This window comes from Antedon mediterranea, chromosome 1, assembly GCF_964355755.1.
Source record: "Antedon mediterranea chromosome 1, ecAntMedi1.1, whole genome shotgun sequence".
Taxonomy (NCBI): domain Eukaryota; kingdom Metazoa; phylum Echinodermata; class Crinoidea; order Comatulida; family Antedonidae; genus Antedon; species Antedon mediterranea.
In genome coordinates, this window is record NC_092670.1 from 33,371,011 (window position 1) to 33,394,476 (window position 23,466).

Genomic DNA, 23,466 nt, shown 5'->3' on the forward strand with positions numbered 1-23,466 from the left:
AAATTTTATTTTCGTAATTTATGGTTATAAAAGTGCTACCTAAACAAAAAATGGGTTCTAATTCATTATTTGTTATAGCATAATAAACTTACGTAATGTTTCTGACTAGTCGAGTTCAGACGACAATTATAATATTATATAATTTAGAGGATTATAAATGTAGGGTCACACCGGCGTACGGTATCTATTAATCTAAAATGAATAAAGTAAATACAAAAATATACTCAACAAGATTCCATAAAGTAATAAGAAATAAATTTAAACATTATTGGTTGTGAAGATAGCGATATGGGATATAGTGATATCAAATAATGTCTGTAGTGTTTAACATCAGATATATTATAATAACAATTTTGATAACACCTTTACTATATCAGTTATAATCATATCCTTATTCGAAGCAGGATATGTTTTTCTCAGGTAGACATAAACTATTTTTATAATAAACACATTGTTCACTTTAATAAAAATTAATGCACATTAATTGGCAGAATTATAAATAATTTAAACGTTTTACTTTTAAACAAATTCGAAAAAATTCGATGGAATTACACGGACATGGTATAAAATAGAACTTTAATAGGCCTATAACTCATCTTCACAAGTTTTTCACAAGCTACGGTGGCTTGACCAATAGGCGAATCACACAGCCAATGAAAACAACGTACCATCCGAGGCGATTTTGGAAAAGCCTCACCACGTGACACGCATGGCCCACTGCCGTATACGGTTGGCTAACTCGTGTTGAGTAAATACTGTGGGTCTTGTTGAATAGAAAATCCAATGTCAACTACGAGTCCACAACACTCGTCTTCCGCTATTGCAACAAACTTTTGAATCAGAAGAATCAGATCACACAATCTCATTTTCGATAATATTGGTAAGTTTAAAAATCCGTTGTATTATAATCCCAGTAAGTTAACGTTAAAGTTTATCTATCGCTAAACGGTCCAATAGCACTCTGTCAAGGAAATCGTATTACTACAGTCATTTATACAGTATCAAGTTTATAGGATTTGAGATAGGGAACTTCAGAATACCAGAAAGGCTCATTGGTTTGTGAACCTCTTATCAACCTAAGTTATCACAAGTTATCACTATAGTAGACGAACGCGAGTTAGTTGCGTTTTCGAGTCACCGAAGGCCCATAGGAACGGCTTCAAGATAATAGGCCTAATTTCCTAATATTATTGTGAGATAATGCGCAATATCTTTAATATCAGGACATGATTGAAAGCGTAGGTATTTATATAAGTTGGTAATTGTAACGAAAGACTTTTTAATCTAAATTATCTTATTTGAGGCCTTGGTTTATTTAGTGTACTGTTAATAGGGATTCACTCTATAACAATTAAATGGAATTTACTACACTAGTTATTTATTGCCTTTATACTTATTTGTTTGCAGTATTTTTAATGTTTACAAATCTTAAACAAAAAGGACTACATGGTATTTTTTATTTCAGTTTATTTTCACCTAATATTATTTTCTTTTCAATTAATTAATTTCCTTAATTTTAATTTCTATTCTAAGTTGCGTTTAAATGTTTATATAATAATATTATACTGGTAGTTAGTGGGATTGATTATGTTATTCTTACAACAATTTACCTTTTGGCGGAAATTATTTTAATATCTCAAATAATATTTTGAATTGTCTATTACCCTCTATTATTACTAACATTGGCTAGTCTCTATTTCTATATAAGACGCAGTATTTTGATTTTCGTATTTTTTAGTATGTTATGTCTAATTTTACATTCTCCAATAAATGATGTATAGGCTATAGTATGGACTTAGCCCCGCCGGCCAAAATGTGATAATAGGCCTATATCGCCAACAATATTGCCACAATCGATTGGGAGAGGACACGAATTGAACTCGATATTTTAGGCCTGTAAAACTAAGGGATTAAACCATTATTTTTATGTAATAAATATATATTAAATAATTAATTTATTATATATTTTAATGTAATATTTAATTTCAACTCCTATGCCTTTATTTATTATACATAGTGTTCTTCATTCATGCATGTACCAGCACGATTTTTATGAGTTAACCTTTATACAGTCATAGAAAAGAACTGTTATTGTCGACGCTCGTGGTAGGCCTAACAAACTGTTAATGTTCGGCTGCAGTTTTTGTAGTCTTTTGTTTTGCTTTTCCGCTTGTTGGTAGCTTTTTGCTATAATTGTGGTCGCGTTGCATAAGCAATTGTCAATCACCCTCATTTTATGCAGCCTCGAATGTTTGAATAAACAATAGACGCCCTAATGTTATGTAACTTTAAAATAAAATGCATAGACGTACTTCTTGGTATTGTTTGCTAATTGGTGGATTCTTAGAATATAGGCTAATAATAAAATAATAAATTTTCGAAATTTAACAACTTATATACAAACACAACTAATACTGTAATAGTCGGCGGCGTTAAAATGTTTTCATAAATTTAATAGAAATATCGATTCGGAAACCATAAGTTGAAATATTTTCATTATTTGATATTATTACAGTATATTACTGTATAGATAATAGGAAATATAGTGTGATTCCAAAAGGGAATTCACATTAAGGACAATTTATTTAGAAATTATCTTATTTAGGATATCTTTGGTTATACAATGGCAATGATTTTTTAGTAAAAACTAATAAGTTTGTTTCTTACAGTTATATGTCAATTCGTGTTAAAAGTCTCAATTTCGTTTACTTATAACATTAAGAAAGAACAAGTTTTATCAAAATGTTGAATTCTCAATAACAATGCGGGCCTACTAAATTAATTTCAACTATATAATTACATGATGCATTGTTATTTAAGGATAATATTTTTAAAAGTTGTACAAAATTTACGCTCAGATGTTTTTGTATGTCCTCGGTATTTTTCTATTATTCATTTTTCTAGCTTAAATTCTTATTTCATTATTAAAATTGTATAGGATTTCAACTATTTTAGTACAGCTTTAAACAATATACGTAACATTATGTTTACGGTTTTGGATTTTCTTATTAGTAGCAGTAAAATTAGGACGCTAACTGCAGTACAAACTACAATATTGTTCCGGATAGAAAGGCAACGCAATTAATCTGAAAGCGACCGTTTGTATTCCGTCACATTGTCAGTTGCGAATATAGGCCTACACAAGTCCAATGAATTCAACTTTTCTTACTAAAATCACCTTTACGGGGGAAACGCAAGAACTTTAAACATAATTTGCTATTCACAAGGCTTTGGTCACTTTGCGTGTACGTCCTTCTGTTGAGTTAGGCCTAAATAATCTTTTCTTTCTAAAATCACTTCAAATTACCGTGTCTGATAAGTGGAATGCTAAACTTGTAAGGAATCATTATCAAGTACATATTCTTGAGAGATTAATCCATTAATTGTACATCACGATGTGATTAAACACTCTTCTTAATGCAAATACATGCATGTCTGTTTATATTGCCATTTATTTATACTTTTAATTTTATCTTGAAAGAATTTTATCCAAGATACTTCGATACGTCGAGTAAATTATAATCAAAGGCCGGTTAATCTGTGTTTACTCTCTGTTTTCATTTAGGCCTATCTGTGATTACAGTAATGGCCTATCGTAATGTAGAATGGCTTTTATTTTCATCCAAACGATTGACTAAAAGCCCATTTTATCGTTTAGGGCCGCCAACGAAATTGGCCGCATAATGTTAGCCAACTACGGTACATCCACTTCACTGAATATACAATCAATTGAACTCCTAGTAACATTATAAAACCCATAGATATCAACCTAAAACTTCAATATTAAAACCTAGAAGTGTCAATTGTATCTTCTCACTCGGCGAAAATCGTTCGGCCGAATTAGTTTGCAGTCAGACAAATCTTGCATCTACCACAATTATTAGAATGTATACTCGCCTGATCTGCATGAACAAATATTTCTACAGCAACTTAAAAATATAATTCTTGAATTGATAGTATTGAATTTACTTATTTTATATATTTATATTCCGAGTAGAATAATATAAAAAATAAGGAATCTTTGTGAGTGCATGGTACTTTGTACACATTGTAAAACAATAGGTAAAGACAATTTTGTATTTATGTTTTGCGCAGGACACTATGTTTGGGAATTGGGCTCGAATTAGAAAAACGACCCTCGAGAGTGACCGGCTCGGATGTGCTGGTAACCGGAAATCACGCTTTAAAGACGAGATTTAATTATGTAACAACAATATTGTATTGTAAAAGATCACTTCCGTCAGTGGACATAATTATACCTTTGATTGATTTGGTCATGACAGATTGTTGGTATTCAATCACTCAACTTTTCATTATATAAGTACGGCAACACCTTCACTAACAAATTTAGAAAACAAATTATTTTATATTATCTCAAAGGATGAACAAAAAGTCTTAAAGATTTTTCTAAACAATTCTTTAATTTCTTGCAGATTGTCGTCACATTTAAACTTTGTTTTTTCCCAATGGTACATGGAACGTCCTGAATCAACCAACTGGTGTGCTGGTGTTGTCAACTCCGAAACCACATCAACGGAACAGACTGAACAGACAGATTTGTCCAGCAACCGATCAGAGCAGTCAATTCATAGCCCCTCGACCAGCAATTGCGATTCACGTCAATCGACAACTTCTTCACCAGAACAAATCCATCAGACACCACCAAAAGCGGATCACAGACGACAGGAGGAGTTAAGACCTGTACTAAGTGACCATCACCATTACACAACAGCGTACTATACACGTGGTATGCCCTCTGGTGTTGTCTTAGGACCCCTCTCGGAACCAAGCCAATTACTGCCATCAGAGGACGTTGAAGTATTTTTTCATCACCTAGATCAACCGATGCCTACCTCAAGTACTCATTCAAACCTGACCACCTCGACCGTTCTCGCGGATCACCACCACCCTTTTAGTCAAATGTATCCGTCACAAGGCGGAATTCCAGTGCCAACCTGTGTGGGGGTTCAGCCTGCTTACGAAACCTCCCCAGCATCATACATCCACTCAGCAACGAGTCCAGTATACGTGCCAACCACAAGGCCCACCATGCTGACTATGGCTCACCAGTACATTCAACCAGGTAGCGCTCAGCAGCAGTCACCGGTTCAGTCAAGCTCTCACGTTTGGTCAACACAAGCGGATCCAACGGGGACGTACTCAGCGAATTCCGTCAACCAAAGATTTTCTTTTCCGCCTAGCCCTCCGATCAGCTCAGGGACATCGAGACATCACAATGGCCTCAGTCCTTACACACCGTATGTTGGAACAGAGTTCAGCTCTTGGACAGCCGCTGCATCTTATGACTCTCTACACAATGCCCGTACAAGCGCAGCACTTGCAAACCGACGGCTAGGTAAGCAATAATATAGTTTTAAACTTTTTGTTAAAACATTTTCTCTATGTTCAGCAGATTCTATAACTTTTTCTATTTTCTAAATTTTCTATTTATTTGATCAATCGAAATGTTATATTTGAAAACCTTATTAAATGTTAACACCATCTACTTTAAACTATTGTCGGTCGGTCGATGACTATACCGTAGTTTATTTCAAATTAAACGTTGTGTATGTAAGAATTCGGCTTATTATCCTATGGAAGATATACAAATGTAGCTTACTGTCCACTAAGGTTATACGCAGGTAGTTGCACATCACAGCGTTTAAAATACTGTAATTATACACAACAATGGTTTTAATCAATCTAAAAAGGGATTGCGACAATTGACGTAAACCAGGCTACATGTCGATGTGAACTGTCCAACTTCTAAATATGAAGCTTCAGGCCCTGTCTAGACAACTTATCTAAGTTTGATGGGCGTGCCATACCCTTTGCGCCCACTGAGACGGAGAAAGTAAACAGGGATGCAAGTTATTTATTCCCGTACATCATGTTGCGTTGAGAAGTTTTTAGCTGGGAAGGTGAAACTTCCATGTTTATTTTTGGTCGCTGTCGTACTTGTATTTCTTACCTAATTAGTAATTTCCTTGTAGTATAACAAGGTGGTAATATTGATTCATGCAAGGAGTTGTAAGATAATTGTCAATTTAATAACTTTTCTTGATATCTCGGAAAACCAAAACCATGGAGGTATTGTAAATGAAATACTGTACGGAAATTGTATTCAGGTTTGGGCCTTGATTAGTGTAAAGCCCGGACTTATTGTTTGTTAATCGTGGTCGACGCATTGTTTTAAGCAAGCTATTTCGGTCTTTCTTAGATATTCCACAGTGTTTGTATTTTAGGGGGTGTCGTTTTTGATAGTCGTCAATCGGTATAACAGTTTAGGCATTCGGCGTGTTATAATAAAGTTGAGTTAGTTTGACAATCTTACGACAAGAAAAATAAACAATAATTATAATATAAATTATCTTCTATGTACATTCCTACAGGTAACGATTCTGTTGATTTCACAATAATACACGGCGCCACATTGCAACATGTGTAATAAAATGAGATCTGTTTATTTAAATCCTGCGTATAGCACTATAAATTATACGTCATGAGGAGCTCATCGGTTATGAAAACTAACACAATTTAACGCGCGCGTTCACAAGTTGATAACAAAATGTTACGCTCGCATTAAATGTTTAAACTTAGTGTCCAGAGGCAAGGCTTTAAATAGTTTGTCTTTATCCTTTGCCACCGCCACGAGAATCAACTGTAGTACTTTGATGTCGTCATCGGTTGGTACATTTGTTAATAAACTCGATGGATTTAAGATGAGTTACTGAAAGCTTCTAACGTTTGACATTTTTTTAAACATAGGCCTAAAACGAATTTTTAAACTCTAAACTTGGTAAACTCTTGACATATTTCAGTAACTGTTTATCCCAATCAGTAGTTAATTTTGAATTGATTGTAATTACGTTTAATAGCATCACATTTTAAACAGCGTTGACAACGCCAACTTCATCGCCGTTTAAGCACGCTCACATGTCCAGAGCTGGCGTGTTTAAGGATATGCTGACAGATACGAGCGTTTAGCGAGAGCTAACGTGTTAGTGTTGTGATATTTCGTGCCTACATACACAATAGCCTTCGTTAATTGATACTAGTATTCAGTGTTGTGTATTGTGTAGTAAATGATGCTTGGTTTGGAGTGTGTATGTTAGTATAGGAACGGAAAATAATACCAGTAGGTAGCTAGCTGCGGCAATTTATGACGATTTTCTACCTATAGGCCTAAAAATTGAAATTGTACTATTTTCTTTAACGTGTCGGTAGGTGGGGGTGATTCTTTTTTCCGTCGTATATCGTACACAATACACATGAATAAACAAATAATAATTAATATTAGGATCAACCAACTTTATTTTATAACTTTAGTGCAATATATACTTACGATTCAATTCATTTTTCAGATCTGATAGGGCCCTATATTTAATTTTTTCTTTCATATATAGGCCTAACGCTTTTATTTTTGCAAAAATAGAAGAAAAAAAAATCATATTGGGCCGATTTCCTTGTTGATAACGATAATAATTCATATATTATTAGATATTTTCATTAAATAAAACATCGAAAAATGTTTAAAATGTATGTACCGATTTCGTCGGGACTAATCCCATGTATCATATTAACCGACAGTATAGGCAAGTACCGTACTTGTTGCTGTTTTTAAGTCGGGAACCAGACCACATGTCTTAATTAGCGAATAGTAAAAACAATATATGAACCAAACAGCAAACATTTGCCAATTAATTACCTAATTAAAACTTTACACACGATTTGCCAATTAGATTATTACCTCAGTCCTATCCTAACGTTTTTCTAGTAACGTATTTTACAAATTAGTTACTATTTAACTTCGAATTCAAATAATATTATAGAAACTCGATGCGAATTAACATCTGGGAGTTTTGCTGAAAATATGAAGCGAGAAAGACCATCACGCATATTTTTTTTTTGTAATTGGAAGATTGGTCATAATAAATACTTATATAATAATTATTATTATAATGCAAAGAATTTAAGAAAATAAATGTATTGTATAAAACGTTGTTATCGCGAATAAGACAATTTGGCTAATTCGTTTAAACTCTAGTTCTGTTCCGCCAATGATAAATGATGCGTTCGTATGCCGTGTAGGCCTACAATACTTTATGTTTCACCATATTTTAAATAGTTTTAAGTTTGATCAAATAAAATAAATACATATAAGGGAGATTACGAAAGCAAAACAACCTAACATACCTACCTTTATGTTTGCATCGTTAACAATTACCGAACATTTAATGAAATAATTTAATGCCTAATTGATAAACGTGCGATCGACACTTTCTCTAATGAAAATGGACACATTGGTATAAAACACTCAACCTGTCACAGCAGTGCGCTGCAGCAACGGCGATCGAGTAGGCTAAACGTTTGATTAAAAAGGAAACATTATAGGATAGACCTACAGAATAGCTAAACAACACATTCAATCAATAAAATTCTGTCGCATTGAAAGTAAAAAACAACTTTTATTTGTTTGTATGATTTTAGGCCTATTTTGTTTTTATCATAATTGTTTTGCCGCGTATAATGGACATATACATTTAAACCGTTTCATGTGCCTGGTCCTATCGTGTCGTCCTTGCCTAAGAAACACCTAAAGCCCTTTCTAATTGTTTTATAGAGACCACCTAAACAAATAATCCCGAAGATTCACTTTAGTTTATCCTAGCTGTCAAAACAGTATCACTGTGTGTATCTAATTTAAATCTTAAAACTTTCTACTAATTGTTGTAAATATCGAGGGTTAGCCTACAAAACAAGTTACAGAACATCTACCACCGGCACTGTAGCCTTGGTGGTGGACATCCCCAACAAGCATGCTATTCCGGCTAAAGATGTATTGTTCCCAAAATAAATGAAAATGACGATTAATAAAATCATACTTTAAATAGGCCATTTTGCAGTTTTAATAAAGTTATTCACTTCTGTTAAAATAAAATTATTTCACTGCTAAAGACCAAAGAAATGGTTAATTTTAACACAAAAAAAAACATTTGCCTGACAGACAATTCGCTTTAAATTACATTTTTTTTTCGGGTAAATAATTTTGTTTTTATGTGACATTAAAATGGCATATTCAACAAACAATTTGAAAAAAAAACTCAAAAATATTTAGGGGGACAATATAATATTAAATTACCGTGTTCAGTATTGATAAAATATTTTTTTAAGACCACCAAATTTAATGTACCGAAACATTGTGAACAAAATAAACTATACTTGATTTTTATAAGGCACTAACATTTAAACAGCATCTGCAGTTTATAGTCTCCTGACTACATACTAAGCGGGTATCCGGAGAAAGTCTTGTTTTCCGGTTACATGAATTTTTATAGGCCCAGAGATTAGAATAGGCCTAACATTAAAAAATGTTATTAATGGAAAGGAGTTGAAAATATAAAACAGACAGTAGTGAATGACATTCTTTTATTTTCATTTAATCGTACCAGTTGTGTAGGATTATAAACATATTATAGTGAACAATAGTATTCTGTAAAATACCATAAATAGTGAGGCCTACGATGTTTACGACGTAGGAAGGCGGTCGTCGATCAGCCCAACTAGTATCGCACACACGTTAAATTAGTTTATACAAAACGGTGGCACTGTAATTCAGTGATAAATAAGGAATGTGACATTAAATTCGGTTATAAAGATATAAATGTGACATTTTTACAGTTAGTTAATGCAAACAGGAGTAAGCCAGATATCAGATAAATAACTGGCCTAACCAGATAAACTTATCTGATTAATGCGTTAATACTAACGTAATCGTGTTTCTTTTCCGAAACAATAAATTAATATTTAAAATGAACAGAATCATCAACTAAATAAATAGTTATGAACCCTCACTTATTAATTTATTTTTTAACGACATTTTTTCAAGATTTTTTGTCTTTGTTTTAAAATTCATAATCATTAACTAGACGAAACTACGTCGCAAACAAATGCTTAAAAATCAATCGAAACTAAATACATTACTGCATTGTTTACGATTTTATAGGCCTAATTTAATTTTAGAAGTAAGTAAATATTGGAACCGTTGTCTTAATTAAACAGCGTTCGTTTTTTTGGGAGGGCTTTACAAAATCGGGAACCATTCATTTATTATTAACAATGAGTAATAGGCCTGTAACAGTTTTCGTCGTTTCTGGCGTTTAACTGCGCGGTATGGGGTTACGTTTCGGTACGGTAGGCATAAGTAACAAAGAATCGAAACTTTTAACGTTAATGATTAATACATCGACACACATTTTGGTATAGGAAGAACATTCACAATACTCTTTCGGTAGGCCTGATTTTTACCGTTTGTGGATTTGTTGGAAAAGCGTTTGTTTCGAAATTATTTGTACAGTAATATGTTAGTACTGCATTGTATTTACTTTGGTTGCTGTCGGTTTGTTCGTTCATTTTGACTTTTGAACAAGTCTATTGTTGTTTCGAGTGTTTACCGGCCAAAAGAAAATACTCTTTAACTAGTCTTGATATTATACAAGGCAAGGAAGGGCAAAGTTCATAACAATTATTAATCAGTAATTGCAAGAGTAAATACAGTTAAATTTTAAAGGAATGACCTTTTAACTATCTGGTTGCTGGAGTTGGGATTCCTCTGGAGTTGCGAAATATTGTATACAAAAACGAACAGTTAAGCAAAAGTTTGTTAGGCAAACTTTATCGTTATAAAGACATTAAAGAACGATGTCTTTAGAGTGATGCGAGATACAATTTTAACGTTTATCCGAGCAATTAAAGTGCACAATAATAATCATTACAGTTTAAAATAATCAGATATGGTACGATAGTAATTTCAAATGTTTGAAATGAATTAATCTGGTGAAAGAATTGACTAACTACTAGGAAAATGTCTGTTGTGTTTTAATATAATTCAAAATAGCAGGCCTAGTCGACTGCTAAACTGCACAACACTTTATTAATTTCTCTATATTCATTTATTTACCGTATTGGCTGATTTATTATTTGAATTACTAACTAAATCATACATTACTATAAGTAAAGTAAATGATATTAATTCGTTGGTAACTATTAAACATGTGCCTATTTAAATAAACATAATGTATGCACGGTTACATTTCCTCATTTGTTTAATTTATATGTATGCTTGGTTCCCACTATATAGACGCAACACGAAGGACGTACTGCAACTCAAGTGATTAATTTGACCAATCGCAAGCAATGGATTGTTTGAACTGTCGCTTGTCATTGGTCAACTTGTTTGCGTTGCGTCTATACGCCCTTGCGTTGCGCCTCTAGTGGAAACCAAGCTTTGATTATACGTAAACAACTTGCGATCATGATATTGAAGATTTATTTTAAATTCGTATGATTGCTTCTAATTCCAATGGTTTCCGAGCAGCGAAAATAATTCTCAGGAAAGGTTGGTGGCCAGGGAGTTATACCAGCATTGGTATGGCAGTGCAATGACCGATTGCTATCGTTGCCCTGGTAAAACCCGACGCCCATATTAAACAATGTAGAATGCCTTGTATAGCGCATAGAGTTCTCCATATAGTCAAACCGAATCCATACGGAATTTAGTAACTCGCAGTACACGTTAGTTTAAGCGCCAACAAGTAAGGTAATTCTGACAAGCCATCCCACGAACTAAACGAAAGATCTTAAATTGCAGTTCGTATTCTGTAGCCGAACCCAAATTAAACAAATAAAAAACGATTAAAGACATTATATTTCAACCAATGTTGTGACAGTAATTAATGTAAAATGGCACTGATTATGATTTATGTCATAGAAATGTGCGCTATATAACTTAAAGTGCTAATGTTATGAATAATTGTCAAGAAAGTTTAATAATACCGAACTTATAAAAGCAGTTAAGTTGATGTGTTGGACTTGTTGTCCAATACAAAGACCCTGACAAACTATTAGCGGTTTAATATCATATTTTTCTCTGATGGGAGGGCAATAAACCACGTCAAATAGATACCGCAATAAAACTGTTTGTTCCTGCTATGGTGTACCTTTTGTATCGAAAGGATTTGGTCTTGTTAGGCTCGTAAATACTATAGTATCCTTCTATTGTGTCAGCAAATCGCATTGTTTAGCTGTTTCGACTTACCGTTTGCATTACTCAATCCTAAAGTGTCACGCTTAACCATAGAAACAAATATGAAAGTTAAAAATACCATGCGGTTAAAGAAAATCTGGGTTAAGCGGTTTGGTGTGGGATTCTTGATCTGCCGGATAATGACCTGTTTTTGTTGTCTAATAAACAAAACATAATTGTTTAATTTATGGCAATTATTATCTCTTTGGTTTGTTAGGGGAGGGGGATAATCAACGTTTAGCAGAGCTGAAACTGATAGGCCAAAGACATATAAGTAGGCCTAGAACAGCCTACCATATCCTGTTCCTGGGTTATGTAGTTTCTATCTTCATAGTTGTAAAGATACCTTATCGTTTCTTGTTATCGTTTGTGCAATGTTTAAAGTAACCATGTTTTGTAAAAAGACAACAACGCAACAAATAATAGGCTAAAAATAATGTGATTTTCAAGTAATGTGTTCAAAATCAAAAGCTACTTTTCACGTGTTTTTTTCAATAACCAATCAAAAATATTCATATTTTTATAACAATGTACCTCATCTGTGGGTTCTGCGAATAGAATAATGTAAACTCAATCGTAGTGCAATTACCGAAATGAGGTACATACACATGATTACATTGTGCAAATAGCTAGGACGAATACGAAAAGTTCAGTTTGTCATTTTCCATTCGTCAATTGCAATAAGGTCCAGCTGTCTCCCCAGACTAATAGTTGATAACGAAAGACTTATTTCTGAAATTTAAAACTCAGAATATTTTGGTTTTATCTTAACTCGCTCGATCAATGTCAAAGCTAAAGGAATATCCGATTTGTCAATCTAGATGGGAGATCTTTCAACCAGTAACGCGAGCCTTGCAAAAAAAAAACTAACATTGTTAGTAATATGACATAGGTTAAACATATCCAACAAATGACGTATTATTGTCGCACACTGTATTTCATCCAACTTATTAAAGGCCCGTTTATACTACGAGGCCTGAAGGCCCGTTTATACTACGAGGCATAAAGGCCCGTTTATACTACGGATGATAACGAACGACGATAGATAAATATAATAAACATTTTTGCATATAATAATTTATAAGTTGTCATCTTTAAATCAGGATACCGGTAACCATGTTATACTGTCTTTGATGAAGACAGTCAAAACGCTATCGTATGAATTGTATTGTTCTGATTATTAAATCGTTACGTCATTTGATTGGATTTGTTTAACATTATTATTTTCAGTAGGCCTATAATGATTATTCTATATTTCTATGATTTAAACTTTTCTAATTCATTTAGATTTCTGTAAACAAAAACATGTACTTATCAATTTATCGTCGTTTGTTATTGTTCTATAGTTTTATTTTTTTAACCACACACACTAATTAAATGAATGCTTGCGTGATTTTTTTGTTTATTTATAGATGGCTGCCCTGGAGAAATGTGGACCCCAGATTATGGAGGTAAAAACACATTCAATAAACGTTTTTTTATGCAATTTAACGAAATTAACGACTTTAAGCCCTAAATGTCTTTTGCTTGCGTCCGTATAGACGATATGCCTACCCATAATCTTCTAGGGAAAAAAAGAAATAGGTATAGGGTTGTAATATGATATAAATTATGATTTTGAAGTCTCGAACAATTATAACATTTAACTCCAAAATATTACTTTTAAAATGCATCATTTCATTTCTTCACAAATTATTTTGATACAATTCAATTTCTTTTATTTCGGAAATATTTCATCCATATCCATATTTTTTTCGTTACAGAGGGCAGAGAATGCGTCAACTGTGGAGCGATGTCCACACCTTTGTGGAGGCGAGATGGCACAGGTCACTATCTCTGTAACGCGTGCGGGCTTTATCACAAGATGAATGGTATGAATAGGCCGCTCATAAAACCGCAAAGAAGAATGGTAAGAATCATATGTTACTCGTCTCTCAAATTACTTTGCGATAAGTTTATATCTTTCCCATTGCGGTTCAGAATGATGATCTGAAAAAATTATGTTGTTAATTTATATGTTCATGTTTACAGAAAAAAAACTGTATCTTAAAAGTTTTCCAACCTCAATTGCTCTAGGCCTATAGTTTGGTTGTAATTCGTTCCTTAATTCGTTTAAAGCTCTGTCTACACTATCAAATTAACTTTATGTGAAAAAAAAATGTTGTGTTCACATATATATGGACACGATAATATGTTTTATCAGTACCATATTTTGGCATCTCTCTACCACATTTGGGCACATCACACGTTTTGTATTCATTTAAATATATTTCCACGAAGTTCTGATAATCGAACTTTATAGGTTCAAAAACAACATATTGTTAATAAGAAGGTTTTGCAATCATACGAAACGGAACTATATTTTCAGAAGCAATTTTATAGGCCTACTTAAAGGGAGATGATTGTGGCTGCCCTGCTAACGCAATTGGCCTACGAACTTTTCATGTCACTTTTGTTTAAATTCAACAAACAATTTATGATTGATATGTCTGCAACACGTATTTTTAAACATAAAAGCACATGTCTAAAAGTAAATAGAATGTTTAGATTTTTTTAACGACTCGTCTTGTATAACAACAACTTACCAACATGTTCAACTGTTTGTAATGATTAAATTATGTTGAAATATAGTTTCCGTTCGTTCAATTGTTATGATTAACTATTAAGATATTTCATTGAAAGTGTGTCTGCTTTGTGTTCGCTTCTGGGGGAGGAGGCAGATGTGTGAGACCTTATACGCTCTAACGAAACAGCACATATATATTCTTGTCTTATTACAACTATTTCCCACTTGTTATAGACCGAATTAATAGTGAAAATATTTGATCGACCTCTGTTCAAATTTATATATGCATGGGTTTTTTGAGCTAGCCGCCTTCGGTTTACCGATTTCAACTCAAGTATTATACGTATGAAACGCCATGTGTGGCAAAATGTTTATCTTTTTACCAATGAAGTCGAATCGCCATGTAGAATCTAGATTAGTGGCTTTATTAAATGGATTTAATTTTTTTTAATTGTCTTAGTCTGGATCAAGACGAGAGGGCATTGCTTGTGCTAACTGCAGAACATCTACGACAACACTTTGGCGAAGGAACAAAGAAGGTGAACCCGTTTGCAACGCATGCGGACTATACTACAAACTTCACAATGTAAGAGATAGATTCATTTACAGTATATTCAAAGTTGTTTATTAAAGCGTTGAAGATGTATTGTCTGTCCCTCAAAAACATAAACAAATTAAGATTAATAGATCAGATTTTGAATAGTCCCTTTTGTAGTTTAATAAACTTTCGAAAAAAAAGGTTAAATTCAACCAAAAACCCATTTACTTTGTTTAAATTGCAGTTATGTTCAGGTAAATAATTTTGTTTCGATAACATTTTTGGTCAAAGTGAATAACTAGTACTTGTCATTAAAATGATATAGACCTATTCATCAAAAAATTTATTTTTTCATGGAGAAAATATATCTTTAATTTTGGAATTTTTTTTCAATTTGTATTTATCTTACGTCATAGAATAGTATGTTTATTTTAAATTGTAACATAAAGTAGGCCCTGACTTGCAACTTGTCTCACAATACACCGTGTGCGAAAAAAGACCCAACAAATTCAAATTACTGTACAAACAAAGTACAAACGAGGTTGAAATGATACGGGTTTCACACTCTAAAAGTGAATTAACAAATGAAAACCTGGATGTTTTCTGCATTTACAACTATAAAAAAAAAACATTTTCCATTACGCCTACTTGTCTTAAGCTTCTTCAAAGCCATGAATTACGATACAGTGTAAAATCGAGACGGGTTTACAACTGGTTTCCGGGACTAATGATCTTGTTCACTTTACATCAACCTGATTGTTTAAAAAGCAGTCAAACTTCTCGTCAAAACTAAATTGAACACAAAGTACGCACTAGTAAAACATAATTTATGTGTTCATGTCACCAATGTTTATTTTTTACTCTCTACTTAAAGTATTTCTTTGTATATTGAACATAGTAAAATCCTTCCGAGTCGCGATGAGGGGTTACCGCGAAGGGAAAAGAAGCACGAATTGGTTACTGACCCAGTGCTTATGCTGTTTTATCATGGTGCAGGACAGAAAGGCGTAAATAGGGTGTCAGCACGTAGGTCGGGCTGGGTGTCTCTTGTGTTATTATACAACTTAGGTGGCCTACAATTATTATACCACGAAATAATACACTGATCATTTCTTGAATGCAAAAACAAAACCTTCACGATTATAGAGATTCCAAACTGAATTCTGACACGAATCGCTGGTGATGCAGATATATAGTTTGCGAACAGAAAGTACACCGTACTGTACTAACTAATATTTACAAGATAGGCCTATACCGGTATGTCTCCTCCCCCGAAGTATCACATGCGTATCCGAGGAGAGGGAAACAAATGCAAAATATTTCGCTTTCCTACGTTTTCCCCGGTTTAAAACTATAGATCCGTCACTGAGCATGCGCTTTCAGAGCGCGCACGCAAACGTCAGGGAGCAGGAGAACCGTAACTTCTACTTCTAACTATTATGACAGAAAATCAACGGTACAGCATTTTTTACATCATTTCTCGATGCCACCGACATCAGTTATAACTGACTTTATCAAATAAACTAACTCTTGACCTATTAAGAGACCTCTTAAATAAAGTATGTGAAACTTTAAAAGCATCATTTGTCTTCCGAAACATAGATTAATTTTTTCTGTAGGCCTAAAAAACAGTACATTTCAATTCGATACACAGGTCTTCCTGCAAAACGGAAATTGTCGCGAATGTAAAGATAAAACTACAAGGTCAATCAAATGTCAATGGAATATTCAGTGGATCCATTCACTTCGAGTGCAACGTAGCGCTTAAAGAACTTATCAAGTGAAAGCTCGCAGTTGCGCAGGATTGGTACGTGAATGGACATTGCACATTGTCCACACGTGTTATACTACAACGGCGATTCGCATTTTCCTTATCTGATTTTATGCACGCGCTGGTTTTAGTGCGCGCAAGTTTTCAAGGCATCAGAAAATGTGTAATTCTTCATCAGTATATGTCATTAACTGCAATTACTGGTTGTATTAATTGACACTAATATTCCAAAAGTGTGAACATCATTAGAATATCTTACGCTACTCTTTAAACGACATACACAAAGCGTCAAACGATCTCATGCGCATGTTTTTCACAAACTATTTTAAGTAGACTCGATACTATACGTCCATGATATATAGTGTTTATTTTAACTTAACCCTTTAGTAATGTTGTATAATGTAAAGTGTAAGACAGTATACTAAAATGTTAGATGCGTGCGACATATTATGACTTTTTGATAAATCCTCATTCAGACAGTACGACATATCTATTGGAAATAAATGCCGCGGAGACGCGAATCTTAAACATTACATAAATACGCCTTGCCTATGTTAATTATGATTTAGAGGACTGGATTTACAACCAAATTATGCACGATATACGAGCTACAATTGTTGCATTATAACATTACACTTTGTTCTTTAGTCGATAAATTTAAAATAAAACGAGCGACTACATCGGAAGTAATTGCCCAATTTAGCGATATTCAGTAACAGTTTAGACGGTCTGTATATTTAAAAAATTCCATATTTAGAAGGCAATGCGCTCGAGATGAAAGTTTGTTTGTCAAGATTTGTTTTCTATATTTATTTAAAATAAAACGAGCGACTACTTCGGAAGTAATTGCCCAATTTAGCGATATTCACTAGTAACAATTTAGACCCTCTGTATATTTTTAAATTCCATTTTAGTATAGAATTGCGCTCGAGTTGAAATAGTTTAGGTTTTTTTTCTCCTACAAATTCACTGAACGGAAATAAACGTCATAATATTGTGAATAGAAGTTACTTTCGTGATGTGTTGTTCGACTTGTTTTTATTTCAAAAACATGATTGATGTTCCTACCATGTATCCCATCTAATTTATTTTGACATAAATTATATTTATGGATTTAAATGCTTCTCGAAGATATTTTCCGATATTTTGATTATTACGAGCTCTATTAAAATACATTACCGTGGTTTTTAGTCGCGTGCAAACGCGACTTTTTAGCTCACTATGTCGGTCGGTCGGTAAACACTAACTCAAATTTGCGCACTCGACTGCAGCCTTTTTAATTGACATTTATACTTATTATTATTATGTTTTAAATAAAAAGCCCAAATGCATCGTAGGCCTACAGAGTGTATTCTTCGTCCGTTTATTTTACCCTAAAGCAAAGAACTTATAACACAAGAATCTCCTGTTCTTCAATTTGCATTCAAAACACAGTATCGGAAGTACAGGGTTAAAAGGTCAAACTGGGCGACGCCATTTCACAGCATGGAGCAGCGCCCCCTCCAAACTAGGAAGTCAATTACTCTACCCCCCCTAGAGTATTAGCAGAACCCCTCTATGATTTTGACTTTCTAATTTGATGCGGGCGCCCTACTCCTCAGTCAATTACTCTATCCCCCCTAGAGCATTAGCAGATCCCCTCTATGATTTTGACTTTCTAATTTGATGCGGGCGCCCTACTCCATGGCTCACAATGGCGCCACCCATAGCTCTATTCTATCCCACAATGCCTTTCGAAATTGTTACGCGCTTCGGACGAACAGGAGATTCTTGTGTTATAAGTTCTTTGCCTAAAGTCAACACAGAGAACACATCCGGGATATTTGTATCATAATAACGAAACGAAAAATAAACACGATTTGTCTGTTCTTAATGTTTGGTTTTGTTTTACAGGTTAATAGACCACTAGCTATGAAAAAAGATGGAATACAGACAAGAAAGAGAAAACCAAAGGGTTCCAAACCATCTCAACAGTCAACACCAAAAGATCACAGTTCAATGAAGGTAGGCATTGTTTAGTTTTGTACGCCTTAAATACTAATACAGTAAGCTCTCCACAAACTAGACTGGGTAATGGAATGTAACAAGAAATACAACAATGTAAAAGTATACACGATTGGAAAAATATTTCATATTAATATCATTGTTGTAATAATGTGATTTGAATATGTACATTTTTTAGAAGATAATTGCCAAATGTATTAACTATTGTATATTGCAATACTAATCTTTCTCTACATTTAGTGTGACTAGTGCCACCATAATACGACATGGCTCCTACATGGATATTGTTTAACAATTTCTATTATTTATCCAATTTGTAACTGTAATATATTTTCTTTGATTTTCTATTTTAGATGGACTCGTACAACAATGGAATTACCAACGTCCATTCTCTTGCTAACCCTCACTCGATCGGCGGCCCTCACTCCATCGTCAATATGCAGAGTACGCATCCGATAATGACCACCCCAACAAGTAACATCATCTTATCAAACGGATCATCAAATCCACTGAATCTAGCTAACCCTACGCCGGAGGCTAGCCCGAACATCCAGACGAGTGTAGCTCAGACGATCTTCAACACTGTCAACCCATCTCCACCGGTAGCGGTTGCTGTTAATCTCGAGCGACACAGTCCAATTATAACAGTTAAAACCGAATGAAACATTAATGTGTAACAATCTGTATATAGATAAAATAATTGCGCCAAATGTGTGCTCATGGAGACAAGATTAGGGTTTAATAGAACTGTTGACAAGAGGTAGACGTGACGTCCTAAAGGTGTATAGTACATTTTACACGTGTCATTGTGTTGGAACATAATATTAAATGAACCATGTGTTTGATTTAGAATCAAATATTATTTATAATGTTGTTACCATTATATTAATGAAAACTTCAGATTACACTAATTAAGACTGAAAACCGATAAAGCGTAATGCTTGGCGTAGGCACGGATGTTATCACAACGGCGGTTCGTTACGCTCTATTGCTTCGTTCTTAGGCCGATGTGTTAAGTTGCATCGTAAACAAAAATTGCTCTAACTAATATTATTAAGGCCACAGTAATTGTTTTAAGTTTAGTTTTGCTTTTATTTCGTTGTATTATTTTCCTACAATTTGGACACCGCTTCCAATGTGTGCTTAGAATTGTACAACTTTGCATCTGTTGATGTTTAAGTATAAATAACGAATTCAATATGTCTTCCAAATAGACTACTCATTGCTTGGAAACACTGTGTTAAGCAATAAGTTTGTTTTATAGTTAAGTTTAGCTAATGAAAAAGTTATGATTTTTAAAATAATTTGCAAATAAATGTCGGTAGTATTGGTACTCAAAAGACATATGTGCAATTATATTTTATTCAAAATTTACCAATTTAGAAAAAAGAAACATTGCTCATAACGCGATTAAAAGCACAGTAATGTACCTAACACAGGGTGAATCAGACAACTAACGAAACTGGACTTAATGTTAAAAAAACAAATATGCAACCGATCTTTACTTTATTAGTTATACGGTGGAGTAAATACTCTTTTATTAGTACACTGATTTATTTAGGTGATATTATCATTTGTATTGTATATCATATCAATATTATAAAAAAGTTTAAAACAGTTAAGTTAAATCATTGCTTGACTGGTGTGAAATTTAACTGTTGAAAAATACCTTTTGACTATTAAGCTTTAGCAAAGCATAATGTACATCGGGTCTGGGTATATGTTTTCGTAGCCTAAGTTGTCTCTTATAATTACAAACTTTCTATGGCAGAATTCACTCCAATCTCGTGTTCCCCGGCACAAAGCTATGAGGCCTAGACCGAGAGGCCAAGATGAAGACCCCTATTACATATAATACACCCAAGTATATTAATTGAGAGTGGACAATAATAAATGATTACATGTGTACTAATAGTTGAGGTACTTTGCCCTATTAATAATTAGTCCACACATTTCAAATAGGTATGTAGTACACAAATAATTATGTTCAAGTTGTTAGTGTTTGTTATTTAATATGCACTACTGACATCAAGTGATTGTACAGTGTTAAAACGATGCTGTATTTAAATATTATGTATAATTATTGATTAGTCCTATGTTATTACTTAAAATAAAAATGTGCAACTTATCTGACATTCAATTAGAAAAATGTCATGGAAGTATTAATGGCTGTTAGAAAATGTAAGAAAGAAATGATATTAAAATGTCTGTAAATATTTAAAACAAACTGGTAGTTTGACCTTTTTCTGAATATGACGTGCCGTTCTTTGACGTGCCTGAACCTAGAATTCGCAAAAACTTTATCGAAGAAACAAGAATTCTTCCATGGTACTAACACAGCATGATCATAAAGCCTGATTCCCACTTACGTGATTAGCCACACGCGACCGTTCAGACGATCCCATCGCACTGTGATTGGTCAAATTGCTTGTGTTGCGCTAGTGAGAACAACATTTTACTAGCTCCATTGGTCGTCGCAAATCGGAAACTCGCTATTTAAATTCTACTAAACATTTTAACAAATAATATCTGTATATTAAAAATATTAATTACGGTACATTTTCTTAACATTTCAATTAAAAATAGATTTGTTCATTTTAAGTGTATTACCATCATTAACTTTATAAATTGAAATGGCCTTTGAAAATCCTGCATATACCATCACCAGGAATAGTATAAACCACGATTTAAATGTTAAATTCAAACTTGTTATTTTACTGATATCTGCTTATACAGTAGAATGTCACTTTAAAGGCTCAGGGTGATCATATATTTTAACTAGGTAACGGTGTACACTGATTAAACATATTGATTAAAGACAGTGTTGATACAGTAGACCTAGTGATACCGTAATAGATAACAAAACGGGGGAGGTAAAAGTACACATTATTTGTGTTTATTCTTCTTTGATTGTAAACAATACAAACTTTATCTACCAACTCACCAATGTTTGTTCTTTATTCAGCAAGAATAAAAAAGGAAAATGGTTTTAATATAATGTTTTGTTTTTCTGATTAGATTACACCTAGATTTTGAACGCATAATTGCCTTGTTTTATTCTGAATTTATACCCTTTACTTTTTTAATATAATGTATATATTTGATTATATCTTACTTTTTATTTGTGTAAAAACTAGAAGTATTGTTTTAAATGCAACAGTCAGAATTGTTATTGAAATCATTAACAGGCGCACATACTTAAATAGTTAAAAATATACAGTATTTTAAGCCATTTACTTTATTAATGTAAATGACGTAATGACGAATCCTACTAATGTACCATGATCTATATTCACACGGAGCAGTACAAACATACACGGTAGTCATCAGTTTCTAATGTGAACGTAAGCTATTGTACTGTATAATGGTGTATTCTATTTTAAACAATATGTTACGCTCCGTATTACGTAGATTTTTAAAAGTGTGCTTCACCAAATGTGTTTGTTAATTTGTAAAATATGATCGAGTGATTAGGTGTAATATTGGTGGCAATGAAGTGTTTATCATAAATAAATATTTGACCGATCAATTAGTTTATTTGAATACAGGTGGTTTTGTAACTGTTTAAATTGTTCCAAAATTTCAATTACTAACCCTATTAGACTAGAGAGACACATTTCAGACGTGATAATTTGAATATTGGTTGGCCGTAAAAAAACTTACGCCTATATTTCCCCTTTTTTAACAGGAAAAGAGGGGATCAACCGTAGGCTTATTGAAGGGTGAAATGTTTAGTTTACTGGACACATAAAATAAAGCTATAGTTGGAAAAACATAATAAAGTACGAGCTTAGGAACATAATAGAGCAGCAGATCTATTCAACACAAATACCTATCACCAGGAATCCTTAACTTTAGTTCAACAGCATAGAGAAAAAATAGGCATTGTTTAAAACGTTTGAAATACGGAAAATGACGTATAATAATATGTGCTGTTTAGCTTCAAATCAACACTCAGACACCACAATCGAATGATCTTCACAAAGCCATTCTTTACGATATTACTTGACAAGTGAAGGAAATATAAAAACATTGCAGGTACAACGAAAACAATGTCGATAACGAAGGTGTACAGTATCATGAGAATATGAACCATTCAGTGAATTGTCCACGTAAACTTGTCAAAACAATACCTTGGATTGAAATCAACTTTCTGATTTCATGCTCGCATATTTTGTACATTCCATAACATCTCGATCTCTATCAGTAACTTGAACTTGACTGGATACCACGCATCGCCAGAGACGATTTCTTATGATTCAAAGCGCGTAAAAAACACACTTACATATGCGCTGTTTCTAAATACATGTGAATTGTTAGACAAGTACAGGTGGTTACTAAATGGTTGTAAATACGTGTGGTTGGTATTATAAATGGTTGTAAATAAATGTGGTTGGTAATATTGAATAGTTGAAAATACAGATGGTTGCTAAATACAGGTGGTTGGTAATAAAGATGGTGGTTGTTAAATACAGATGGTTGAAAATACAGGTGGTTGTAAT

The 23,466-nt window shown here is 33.4% G+C and overlaps 1 protein-coding gene across 1 annotated transcript; it reads left to right on the top strand.

The window, feature by feature from the left end:
* The first annotated feature begins 765 nt into the window (after nt 1-765).
* Nucleotides 766-22,498, top strand: LOC140038992 (GATA-binding factor 2-like). Its single transcript, XM_072087693.1, has 7 exons — nt 766-880; nt 4,434-5,356; nt 13,498-13,536; nt 13,849-13,994; nt 15,112-15,237; nt 18,854-18,964; nt 19,318-22,498. The coding sequence occupies exons 2-7, from the start codon at nt 4,474-4,476 to the stop codon at nt 19,624-19,626; spliced, it is 1,614 nt and encodes a 537-aa protein (XP_071943794.1). The 5' UTR covers nt 766-880; nt 4,434-4,473; the 3' UTR covers nt 19,627-22,498.
* Nucleotides 22,499-23,466: the final 968 nt, after the last annotated feature.

Excerpts from the sequence above, each read along its gene's own strand:
- LOC140038992 (XM_072087693.1), top strand. The coding sequence starts at position 4,474 with ATGGAACGTCCTGAATCAACCAACTGGTGTGCTGGTGTTGTCAACTCC. Across the intron at positions 5,357-13,497 it reads ACTTGCAAACCGACGGCTAG|ATGGCTGCCCTGGAGAAATG; the intron begins GTAAGCAATAAT and ends GTTTATTTATAG. Across the intron at positions 13,995-15,111 it reads TAAAACCGCAAAGAAGAATG|TCTGGATCAAGACGAGAGGG; the intron begins GTAAGAATCATA and ends TAATTGTCTTAG.